General features: G+C 35.8%; 1 protein-coding gene across 6 annotated transcripts in view; it reads left to right on the top strand.

The window, feature by feature from the left end:
* The window catches only part of LOC126337046 (regulating synaptic membrane exocytosis protein 2), a 1181006-nt gene that overhangs the window by 490218 nt on the left and 677194 nt on the right, over positions 1-13594 (top strand). For all 6 annotated transcript variants that reach the window (XR_007565038.1, XR_007565036.1, XR_007565035.1 and 3 more), the window contains 2 exons: positions 7412-7554; positions 11705-11835. Coding sequence is in view for 2 of the 6 variants with exons in the window: in XM_050001371.1 (XP_049857328.1) it covers positions 7412-7554; positions 11705-11835 (274 nt within the window). In the remaining 4 variants the exon portion in view is untranslated. The remainder of the gene's footprint in view (positions 1-7411; positions 7555-11704; positions 11836-13594) is intronic.

Raw genomic sequence — 13594 nt, 5'->3', positions numbered from 1 at the left:
GAGGATGAGATCAATGCCAAGGAAAGTGGCATGGGATTTGGAATAGGACCATGCAAAAGTAATTGGGAGAATGTATTTAGAGAATCCAAGATTTTAACAGGTTAGCCTCTCCATGAGTCCGTATTTCAAAGATGTCATTGATGCACCTAACCAAACCCGGGGTTGAAGGCTTGTGGATCCCAGGAAAGCTCCCTCCCAGTGACCCATGAAATGGCTGGCATAGGAAGGAGCCATCCTGGTTCCCATTGCTGTGCCCCTGATCTGTTTGTATGTTGGCCCCTCAAAGGAAAAGTAGTTGTTGGTAAGTATAAAGTTGATTAAGGTGAGCAAGAGAGATGTCATAGGTTTGGATCAGATGGGCATTGACTGAGGAAATGTTCAGCAGCAAATAGACCAAGTATGTGAGGGATGTTGGTGCAGAGGGAAGCATTAGTGATTACAAACAAAGTGTGTGGTAGGAGTGGGATAGGCACAGATTTCAGATGATCTAGAAAATGGTTCGTGTCTTTCATACAGGAGGGAAGACTTTTTACTGTGGTTGCAGGTATTGATCAACTATGGTAGATATACATTAGGTGGGTGCTTTGAATGTAGCAAGTATGGGACTTCTAGGGCAATTGGGTTTGTGGATCTTAGGAAGAAGGTAAAAGGTTGGTGTGTGTGGCTTGGCTGGGTAAGAAATTCTGCGGATTGAGGTGTTAGTCCTTTTGAGTGTCCTGAGGTTTTAAGGAGAGACTGCAGTTCATTTTGGATCACAGGGACAGGATCTTGATTGCAGATGGTGAAGTAAGGGTATTAGACAGCTCATGTATACCTACACCTAGATACTCCTGTCAGTCAAGTACCACAGTGGTTGATCCCTTGTCCACTGGGAGGATAATGATGGAGTCTTTAGCTTTTAGGCAATGAAGAGTCTGGAGTTCCACAGAGTACAGGTTAGGGTCATATTTCAGGGACCTGAGGAAAGGTTGTAAAGCAGTGCTGGATGCCAGAAATTCTGGGAAGTCTTGTAAGGGATGCTCTTGAGGTAGTGATGGTGGATCAAGTTGGGGTTCAATCTCAGGTTTGATGTTGGAATTGTTTTGGCATTGGGCTGCAAAGTGATATTTTCTGTTGATATTAAGTGTGAAGGAATGTAGATCCTTCACCAAAGTGGCATTATTAAATGCAGTTTCAGGGCTGAAAGTGAAACCCTTGAATAATACAGATAATTCAGAAGGGGAGAGTGCCTTAGATGAGAGGTTGAACACATTGTACTGTTCTGACTGGTTTTTGTGATCATGAGCCATCATTGGTCTGGGAGGCAATACTGAAGGCTGGGGAACATTAAGGAGTGGGGGGTCAATAGTGTGGCTGTTTCAGGAGCTACGAAAGGACAGGGAGGGAAACACCATTGGTGAGATAGTTTAGGGGACGGTGGAATATCTTTTTGAGATGAGGGCTGGCATGTTGCAGTTTGAAGTTGGCTTGGCAGATGACACCATCCAAGGAAATAGGAGGGGATGATAAGTTCAGGATTTTGTAGAGAGATAGAAGTTTGGTGGAGTGTATATTGGCAGATGGGGCATATAGGTCACAATATCCTGTTGCATCATGCTCTTAATCATCACAGTTGTAATCTCAGTGCCAGTTTCACCACATGTGCCACATGGGATTTTTTCCCCCAGACACCAGTTTCTCAGAATTTATGTTAATTTCTTCAGTCTCAGCATTTCTTCACAGTAACTATTCCTTTCTTCACTCTCTTTTAGTTTTCTATACATTTCATTTTCTGATCTGTCTTATTTTTAGCTGCCGCCTCCTACATTTGTCACATACATTTGATTTAGCTTTCCACTCTTATTAAATTGTGTATGATGTTTTGGCAGTAATCTCTGTCTTTCACCTTTAGCCTCACAGTTTTTCAAATCCCCACTGGTCCCCGACAATCAATCTTTCAATAATTTTTTCATAATGTGGGGCCACAGTCATAATATATTTCTTTAAAGTCAGTACCGCCATTAGACTGTTGTTTATCTTCAGTGTTACATTTACGCTTACACAATCATGATTTTGGCTTCAAAGTGCCATTATCAAGTGTTTTAACTGTTATAAATTGCCTAAGATGGCATACAGACATATTAAAATACGCTATTAGACACATTGCCTAATCATGTATTTTAAAATGACAGATGCTATCTTAGGCAATTTATAAATGTAAAACCCTTGATAATGGCGCTTTGAAGCTGAAATCATGATTGTGTATGTGTAAATGTAACACTGTAAATAAACAACAGTCTTTTGGTGGTACTGACTTCAAAGAAATCAATCTTTCCTTCATCCCATCCATGAAGTCTCCCCTGACCTGGATTGTAGGAGACTTTTCTGAACTCCACCCCTTTTGCTACATCTCACCAGTCCTTTTCCTTTACCGCTCTTTCTTCCCCTCCAACCTTTCTGTCGCTTGCATGCCTTAGTACCTTTATGTGCATGTTCTCATGCTGCTGCTTGGTGAGCAGTCTTTTTATCCACCCACTTATAATATGATTTTTTTTAATTGATGGTTTTTGGTGAGATATCATTTTTATAATAGCATTATATCTAAAAACAAAGATGATGTAACTTACCAAACGAAAGTGTTGGTATGTTGATAGACACACAAACAAACACACACACAAAATTCAAGCTTTCACAACCCAAGGTTGCTTCATGAGGAAAGAGGGAAGGAGAGGGAAAGACAGAAGGATGTGGGTTTTAAGGGAGAGGGTAAGGAGTCATTCCCCCCCCCCCAAGATAAGTCTTTCCGCTCCCAGGATTGGAATGACTCCTTACCCTCTCCCTTAAAACCCACATCCTTTTGTCTTTCCCTCTCCTTCCCTCTTTCCTGATGAAGCAACCTTGGGTTGTGAAAGCTTGAATTTTGTGTGTGTGTTTGTTTGTGTGTCTATCAACATACCAAGGCTTTCATTTGGTAAGTTAGAGAATCTTTGTTTTTAGATATATTTTTCCCACGTGGAATGTTTCCCTCTATTACATTCATATCACTTATAATAGTGTTATTATTATTTAATTCAGCAATCTTCTACACATTTGTATCCCCTTGTAACCTCAAGTCTGCTTTTAAATTAGTATTTTTTTTTCTATTAATTGCCCCAACGTAGCATTTATCTCAGAGTTAGCTGTAAACGTTTCCTCCATCTTTTGAGTCCTTACTGACAATATTATTTCACTTGAAATAGTCCTCTCTCTCTCTCTCTCTCTCTCTCTCTCTCTCTCTCTCTCTCTATCTATCTATCTATCTTCTTTTTTCTTAAAAAAAAGAGAGAAAAGAAGTAAGTAAGGAAAGGAAAAGCCCCTCACTGTGGAAACAGTCATTTCTTAAGAAAATAATATTCTATGGATAAACTGCACCTTAAGCACTCCAAAACACAAACAAAAAATTGGCTTCAACAAAACTCATCGGACTTGGTTATGTGTCTCATAGCAAGGTGACAATGATAGAAAACCAGGTTACTGCACTCAGTGAATTGTGCTGCCATTAGTAAGCATAAGTAATCATAATTAATTATTCTATTTTCAGGTTATTTTCATTATTATTATTATTTGCCAGTTTAATTCAGTTCCAGCAGTATTTGTTACTGGTTCTTTCATACCCTAAGTCAGTGTGAAGCTTTTGTAGAGGTTTGGCATTTTTCTTGAATGGTAATTGCTTCTTGTGATTTAAGCTCATATTTATGCTTGACAATGGATAAAGCTCAATTTTGCCTTCAGCTTTGACTATAAATTCTGGAAGCCGAATTCAGCATAATATCCAACTGCAAAAAGAAAGGCACCACTTCTTCAACTAATGTGATGTCTATTCTTGTTCTCAAATACAGTGCTCTTCATACTGACATTTCTTTAGAAGGAACTTAACAATAATCACTCAGTATCAAAGTAAATGTCAAATTGACAGCTCAAGTTACAACATTTGAATGCTAACATATTTAAAAAATAACTGACATTAGCAACATTGTCATGACACACCCTGGTTCCTGAGTGGGGATGCTGAAGGATGGTAGGACTCAGTGCCTAGCAGATACCACAACTCTTGGCAATACTGGAGTTGCTGTCACGTTTTGAAGATGTACATCATCCATCCGTATCAGCTTACACACACAAACAATAAGAAAACCTCCGACAGTTTTTGACTCTAGAGAATTTAACTAAAGAATGGTTTCAAGTATTGTAATCATCAGTTGTCAGGTAGGTAGACATTGGGTAATACCTCTTTTTGCCAGACTGGTATGTTATGCCACATGCCTTGCTAGTAGGTTCTTTTACCTGCAATGTCGGCACGACACATATTGCTACCTTGTTAGCAATGAGTGATTCAGAGCTCTTGTCACAGATATGGTAAATTTTCACATATGCTTTTTAGCTAATTACTAAACTTAATATCATACACACTTTATACAAATTATTAAAAAGAAGGAAAAAGTAAATAATTGTTAAAATCTGTCAGGAAAATTATGTTTTTTCCACCAACATTCAATTGCAATTTTAGAGAAAGAGTGGAATAGTGAGAAAAGATTTTTAACAACAATATGAAAAACAACTGGCACTTGTAAGAGATTATTTGCTTTAAAAATTGTTAGTCACTTAAATAGTTGATTATAAATGATTCTAACTTTTTTTTCCTTGTGCCGTAAAGCATACAACAATTTATACATTTCCATTACATTTTAATAATATGAATAAAATCTTAGCCAAAAATTAACAGAGTTTATCGGTATATACTCTCTTTGAAACACCAGCAAGATGAATGATTCCCATATTACAGTAATGTAGGTGGGATATAATTTTTCATGGGACTTAATTTCAGAATATCTTAAAGGAAACAGATGAATAAAAATAATGATAGCATATAGAATTGTTGAGTACATGTACCTTTGGTATTGAGACTGAGGAGTTACCTTTCTTCATTCAGTGCTGTCATTCCTGTCAACCTTATGTGACTAATTACGTCAAGGTATTACATAATGCTCATGTAATTATTTGGTCTGTTTTTTCCTGTTAAAACACCTGAAAAATTCTCATTGTGGTATTTGGTGATTCATTATTGCTTTAATTTCCTATTTACTACATAGTAATTCCTATTTTTGAAGGTATTACCACTTCCCTTGCCTGAACCATGCAATCATAACAATGTTTGCAGTATTGAAAGTATTGCACAGATGAAATCATAATCACTTAAATGTTTCCACCCACACTACGCTACTGGCCATTAAAACTGCTACACCAAGAAGAAATGCAGATGATAAACGGGTATTCATTGGACAAATATATTATACTAGAACTGACATTTGATTACATTTTCACGCAATTTGGGTGCATAGATCCTTAGAAATCAATACCCAGAACAACCACCTCTGGCCATAATAACGGCCTTGATACGCCTGCACATTGAGTCAAACAGAGCTTGGATGGTGTGTACAGGTACAGCTGCCCATGCAGCTTCAACATGATACCACAGTTCATCGAGAGCAGTGACTGGCGTATTGTGATGAGCCAGTTGCTCAGCCACCATTGACCAGGCATTTTCAATTGGTGAGAGATCTGGAGAATGTGCTAGCCAGGACAGCAGTCGAACATTTTCTGTATCCAGAAAGGACCATACAGGACCTGCAACATGCGGTCGTGTATTAGTCTGCTGAAATGTAGGGTTTCGCAGAGATCGAATGAAGGGTAGAGCCTCGAGTCGTAACACATCTGAAATGTAATGTCCAGTGTTCACAGAGCCATCAATGTGAATACAAGGTGACCGAGACGCATAACCAATGGCACCCCATACCATCACTCCGGGTGATACGCAAGTATGGCGATGATGAATACATGCTTCCAATGTGCGTTCACAGCGATGTCGCCAAACACGGATGTGACCATCATGATGCTGTAAACAGAACCTGGATTCATCCAAAAAAATGACGTTTTGCCATTCGTGTACCCAGGTTCATTGTTGAGTACACCATCACAGTCACTCCTGTCTGTGATGCAGCGTCAAGTGTAACCGCAGCCATGGTCTCTGAGCTGATAGTTGATGCTGCTGAAATGGTCTTCATAATTACCTATAATAGGATCTTATGACTTTAGCAGCATATAAAAAGACTGTTGAGATCATATTTCAGTTTGTTATGTGATGCACTCTATATGGAAAGGTAGAGTGAATACATTCTGATCAACTCAGGAAGAAGTCCAATCTATTGCAATGTACATCTTTATATGGTGGTGACATTTCTAGTTTTTTTTTTTTTTTTTTTTTTTTTTTTTTTTTTTTTTTTTTTTTTTTTTTACTGAAGGACTCTGTAGTTAATACTTTTTGTGTTAAATTTTTGATAGATATATATTATTTTTTTTATACTAGAGAGACCAGTGATTATACACACTAAGCCAATATAGATTTGAAACTTTGAGTGACACTATGCTGCTCATGTTACTTATTTTTAACAAAACTGAAATATTCTTATTTACACAATATTCATTTCAGTACATAACTAAAACACCTATACCAAAGAATTCCTTACTGTTGTTTCACGTGTAGCATGTGATGTATGTGAATTTACAGCTTGTCCACAATAACTTGACAATTTTATTGGTGCTGCCAGAACTGGACGAAATTTGCGTTGGTTGAAAGATATTCATTTGTCTTTGGGTGCTAGCAATGTTAACCTGCTCCTAGATGCAAAATATTATTGTACACAATGTTAAAGGTAATGGTGCCACCACTGAAGAAACAGCTGATGCTGCCTTCCAGTCATTGCACCTCTCCCTTTGGCAGTCTTAATGTGGGGCAATGCATGCCCCCTGCTGTTCACAACGTCCACCACGCTAATGGTCAACTTATATAACCTGTACAGGGATTGCAGTTACACTTACACATTTTACACTATTATAACACAGAAAAATAAACGATGATATATTTTTTTGCCTTTGCTTGATAACCAGAAAAAGTCCAACAATGTGCTTAATTTTTCAGAAACAATGTTTTTCTTTTTTGAAGCCTCGTCCTAACTTCTCAATGTCCGAAGAACTTACTTAATAATAATTGCTGTCATATTTTGTGTCAGTCATTGTTATCACTTATTTTTGTTTTATTGACCTCTCTTCTAAGTGAATACCATTACTTGTGATTTTTATGGAAGTAATAAGCAGGGATAGCAATTGATACTGTACATGGAAAGGCGCTGAAAAAGACATGATATTTCTAGCATAAGTATGATGTAGCTTGGAGAATTCAGATGTTAAATGAAAGGAATATACATTGTGCTTTCAGCCATGGTTAAACATAAAATGCTTTGAAACAGTCATGATTTGATGACTCTATTTTGTAGTTAAACATATTTTTGTTCACTAGTCTTTAACATACAAAGCAGCTATGAATAATGTGTTCCAGATTTGTATGATAGCCGACGAGACAAGCCTAGTGTTCTTGTGACATCTCCTGGCTCACCTGAGCTTCATATGCCCTCTCGATCTTCTCGCCCACCTCGCCTTGGAATGACTACTGTGAATCCAAATGTTGGTGGCAGATTGCAGGTATCATCTCAAAATTAATTTTTACTATTTGTAATCCTGAAATAATTGAGTGGCAAATTACAATTCATTAGTTTCATTTATGAAACACAGTCTTCCAAAAATGGGAACCGAATTTCTTTGTTAAAAATGAATATTGGTTGCTTTGTAACATATTCCTTTAATTTGCATCCCACTGATTATCTGTTTTTCAAGTAACCTGTCACTTAGGAATGTACTGAAAATGACATTTGTGATTTCTTTAAAAACTCTCTTGTAGTTTTGATGAACTGCGAATGAATAAATTAGTGTTACACGCCTCTACAACTGACTGATGAGACATCCGCCTGCAATTAAAACTTATTTAATTTTGTGAGCTATGCAATTATTTACTGCACACCTGTTCAGTTCAAATTTTAATTTTGTGAACTATCCGTTTGGTTTAGTGTTATCCAAGTCAATAATAATTTGTTTGCCATATTTCTGAAAATTTTGTATTCCATGCTAATGACTATGATTTGTTAATGATAACTTACACATTGTTTCACTTGCTTGAATTCCCAGCAAGTCTCCATCGAGGTGATTTCAACTTCTTCTTCTTCTCCTTCTTAGCTCAACAATGTCTAGTTTCAAAAAATGAGTTTTGATAAAGATTCACTAGATTAAAAGCCCTGAATGACTTTTCAGTGTTGGAATGAACTACCATTATGGATGCTGCTGCTACTTAGGCCTAAAATGTGTTAATATGTACATTATCTTTGATCAGTGTGGGAGAAGAAGGATAAATAAAACAATTATAGGTGAACTAGCACGTGACACTGGATTATCAAGTCAAGAAGAAGATTGTCAATCAGTGTCTGAATACCTAGACTGATTTTATAAGAACTGTCACAGCAATACATGGCCGTGACGAAAATCACCAAAATTTTACAAATTCTGGACACAAAATTTATGCTTGAAGCTTCTGATGATGCTTTGACTGTAGCACTGGAGATTCTGGTAGAAATTTATGACCAGTTTGATAAGGAGCAGTTGATGCATGAAATAAAAAAAGTATTGTAGGTATTTATGTACAACCGATAGGACTGTGTATGTTGCTGCTAGATGAACATCCTAAGAAATTCTGCAATTTATAATCAAATGTGTGCATTGCTTATTAATCCAATACATCTTGACCATTTGTGTCTCAGTCAAAACATGTGAGAGTAGTTTCTCTAAACTGAAACTAATAAGAAATTATCTTCACTTTACAATGATCCAGGAACAATGACTAGACACTATGTCCATTTTGTCAGTTGAAAGAAAAGTTTCAAATGAAAAATATTTCACTGACATTAATGAGAATTTTAGTAATTTCAAGGCATGAGAAGGTGCTGTAAGTGCTATAATGATGTCAGTAATAACTACTACCTCATACTAATGTTACAAAACTAGCTTGTATTATAACTAGTCAAGCTTTGTTTTCAGACACAAATAAATAAAAAGTAAATTTCTTATACTATGCTTTATTATTTCTTTGCAGTCTATCTTATCGTTGCTGTGTTAAGTGCTAAATGCTATTCTAAGTTTCTCATCTATATATTTAAGTATGTATATTACAGTTATTAGAGTGTAGGGTACATACATTATAAATGATTGATTCTTTACCAGCCATTAAATCCAAAATTTACTCTAAAAATATATAAATTTCTAAGCAGTCAAGAAGCTGCATTTAGTTTCGCTGCCCTGGGCCTCTGGCAAGCTTAGTCTACCCCTGAAATATAGAGCTGAATGGAACAAAATTGCATTTAGTGATAGCAGCATACTCTGTTTTGGTATCAGTCACGGTAGTTACGTACAGGATCAACTTTAGGCATAATGATTGCTCTACATTTCTGATTTTTATTGATTGAACACTGAAAAGGGCAGTTTGATGTGCCCTTCCAGTAAGACCATACTCATACACATATTCCTCACATAAACCAACATACTATCCAAAACATCTGCCAAATTTCCCAGTTCACATAGTAGCTAGATTTGTTCTTCTTTTAGTTTGTATAAGCTATGGTAATATGGTAAAGTTCTATTACCACCTGCAACAACAACTGACAGTTCCTTAGAACACGGTTTCCTTAGATGACATGAGACACATCTGTCACCATCTTTATGCACAATAACAGGACTGCTTTGTAGCTAAGGGATATTATATTAATTATTAAAATTAGTGTATGCTCCTGTTGTTGTGACTGTACATGTTATTCACACAGTGTAACATATGAATAATGTTTCATTCAAATGAGATCATTGCTTTAGGATATTCAGTTTTCATTTGCCAGTAGTGCAAGATCTTTTGTCTCATTAATGTAATTGCATATCGAACTACATCACATTTAAGTATGAAAAGTTGAGCAGTAAACAGGTGCTACGACATAAGACTAATAGACATTATAAGCTATTTGACAATGTAGAAAAATGCACACACAGAATAGAAAAAAGTAGGAAAATGCACATGCACATCCATACATGCACGACACACACACACACACACACACACACACACACACATAATCACTGTCATTTTACAGCATCTATGCTTGAAGACGACAGTGTCCATGTATGTGTGTGTGTGTGTGTGTGTGTGTGTGTGTGTGTGTGTGTGTGTGTGTGTTTTGTTTTCGGCTTTTGAAGAAGGACTTCATCCAATTGTTTATAATATCTAACAGTTTTCTTTCAGTTTGCTTATGTGCATCAGTGCCTTATGTGTGTAGTTACAAACAATCTATTTATTTTGTATGTTGTAATTCCATCCCAGATTCTCCATTGTTTGACTACAGAAAATTTTATTTTGTTGTAGCTAGGAGCCTAATCTGTCATTACAGTACTGACAGTGAATGGCAGTATGAATAATTGAAGTAGACTGGAGCATATTTGTGGTAGATAAGCCACTCAATGTAGTTTTAAGTAGTCTTCTTTTGCAATATTTGGATGTAAGTTGAGATGTACAGTGAATATACTAGTTATGGACTTCACAAATTCACAATACATTTATTGGAGAGGACAGTCCTTGTAGGATTTCTATTCTATCCTCATAAAGGATGTTGTGTGTTGTATTTTTTGGCCTCTCAATTACCTTGACATGTCCTATATCACTGTGAGATGATACTTGGATGAGCAAATATAAATAAATACATTTATCTATTTTCATATGTATGAGCTAATTATCACACACATATAATGCATTGTTGAGCCAATATTAAAGACATGAGAAATAATAAACTTGTAGAAAGCTGATTGAATGTGATCTGGATATTCACTTGGAGATGTTGTACAAGACCAATTACAAAGATTTTGTGAAATAGTTGATTATGAATCTTATTTCATAGAATTTTGTAATATTGCAAGTGAGATGGTTGCCAATTTACTCCTTATAGTTGCCAGAATGCTACACTTTTACTATAATCAGTGTGAAGCAATATTTTAACTCAGTTTTTATTTTGACTTGTTGCCACATCTCCAAATATCTGGCAATAATTCATAACTGTAAATGAAACATTCATTCCTATACAATGTTCCATAGATCTCATCGTGAAAAGGAGAAGTTAGAAATGTGGAAGACGTCACAATACACTTAACCACTGAGATGCACCTATGATGAACTTGTTCAGTAGTAAAACTAACTGCCATATATGAGAAGCAGTCTGTGTTATTTGTCAGAAGCATACACCTTATCCTAGTTCATATGTAAAGAGCATGAAAATTTTTGCAAAATATATGCATGAAAAAGTTTGGTATACGTGAAATAGAGAGGATGGCAGCCGAGTAATTACTTGTCTTTTCTACTAATAGGTACACAGATTCTCCTACATTTGATGTTTAGTGATCTTTCTCGTTAACTATAATTTATTCCATTCTAGATGATTATGCTTCTACAAATTAATGAGACACCATGTAGGAGAAGATTTGCTACTTTTGAAAAAAACTCTTGCTTTTCTGACTGTATGAGTCTCCTGCCATTTGTCTTCTTCACTGTGCTGTACATTTATGTGTGTACACTAATCAATAATGACAGTAACAGTTATTGTGTGATCTAAAAGTTAGTTTATGTGCAACAAACTAAAATATTTTTGTATATTGAGAAGAAATTAAGATCTGAATTGCATAATAAGTCTCAGTAGTAAATTGAACATAATCATAGGTAAAACTGTGGTTCGACTCTGGGGCACTGCAGTTAGTGGTGACAGTCGTCTGTGCAGCTGGCCTTACACCACGGAGTAATGGACAACCAAGAAACCCGTATGCAAAGCTTTTTTTGCTACCTGACAGGAGGTAAGTTAAAATTATTTTCTCCTGTTATTGCACTTTGTAAATGGAAAGCAAACTTTAGAATGTTCATTATCAGGCATTACAGATATTTTCTAACAACTTCACACAGTGTTTTTATTTTCCCTTAAACTGTGATAACTCTGTTAAAATAATTGAGTCAACTTCAAGGAAGACTGATTGATATATGTGTCTTTGAATTGTGTAAGTCTCATCCAATTCAATTGTGGGCAGTGTGAAATATATGAAGCATTACATGACTGGCGTCATATATTCGTTAGAATGACACAGATATCTGTTTTGAGCAAAAACACGTTTTAAACTGCTCAGAAAGTTAATGAAAATTCTGATCAATATGTGAATGAATTACAAGACACTCAACAATGTGATTAATAGTGACCCTAATAAATATTTGGAAACAAATGTTACTAGAATACATAAAATTCAAACATTGTTAAAAAAACAAATTGTCATAGTTAAAATTGAAACCACTCTTTTCCTTTCATTCTTGAATTTGCACCCTCTCTCATGCCCAGTAAAAAATTAAGCTTTTTCTTAATATTTGGTTTAAAATATAGTCATGAAATGCAGTCGCAGTATTAGGATAATGCCACACCACAATCAAGATATTGTTGGAGACTGCTAATTTATAAAATTTAAATGACATTGAAAAAACTGTAGATCTTTACTTTATAGTATGTGCAGGAAGTCTTAACATTATAGAACATCATAAAATTCAGACCATTCAACTCCTTGACACCTAGAATACAATGAGGTATTAGTGTCTACATAAGCTGGCAGTAGCAGTTATCACATTATAATACATGTACTTAACATAAGTTGCATCATAAGCTGTTGACCTTTGAAAGCTCATTTGGCTGAAATGTAATCAAAATATAATACTTTCGAGCAGGGTTCACCACAGCTTGCAAAACTGTACAGCATCTGGTGCGACAGTTTTGGTTGGCAAGACCTTCTTCAGTTCAATATAATCATGGTGTTAGGGTGGTGTATCCTTTGCTATTTGTTCATGGCACAAGAGAAATTCACATGTCCAGTAACGGTTTGCATGTGAAGATGTAGAAAAGAAGGATGAGAGTTTGCAGTATCTATTATGCAGTTGTATAACTGATAGGTACCACATATTTGGAGCAGCATTGAAACACCATGCAGAAAGAAACTAAAGATTACATTGACAATGAAAGAGCAAAAAATTACAGTTATTGACAGGTGTTTTGTACAGAATTAATTGTTTTGTACATCAAGAAGTGTGTTATGCTACATTTGCAGTCAGGGAGCATGTAAAAAAATTATTGGTATGAATAGCAATTTTTCTGAAGTTGCATGCATTATTATACAGTCTGTAGCAACAGTTTTTTAAGTAGTTGAACAAATATACAGACCCCTATATTACTGCAAAGTACAATTGAGTAAGACAATGTGCATGCTTGGAATGAGTTTTTGAGTAAAGAACTTTATTGTGCAATTTTTTAAGGTAAAAGGAAATCATCATTGAAAATTAGAATGTCTGGAATAGATTGCAGACCTCACATAAGTGGACTTTACCATATACTTCGTATAATAATACACTGGAAGGTGAGAAACAACTTAATTAACATTTGATGGGGATACATTTAAAAAGAAAATCAAATTGTGAAAGAGACAACTTCTGACAAAAAAACCTGGTCCACTTTCGTCAGTTCACTGGCACTGAAGAAAACTTCAATTGAGAGCATCTGTGTGCATATTCAGATGGAACTGGTCG

Source organism: Schistocerca gregaria, chromosome 2, assembly GCF_023897955.1.
Source record: "Schistocerca gregaria isolate iqSchGreg1 chromosome 2, iqSchGreg1.2, whole genome shotgun sequence".
Taxonomy (NCBI): Eukaryota; Metazoa; Arthropoda; class Insecta; order Orthoptera; family Acrididae; genus Schistocerca; species Schistocerca gregaria.
Note: the sequence above shows the minus strand (reverse complement) of the source record. Positions and strands in the feature narration are given on the sequence as shown.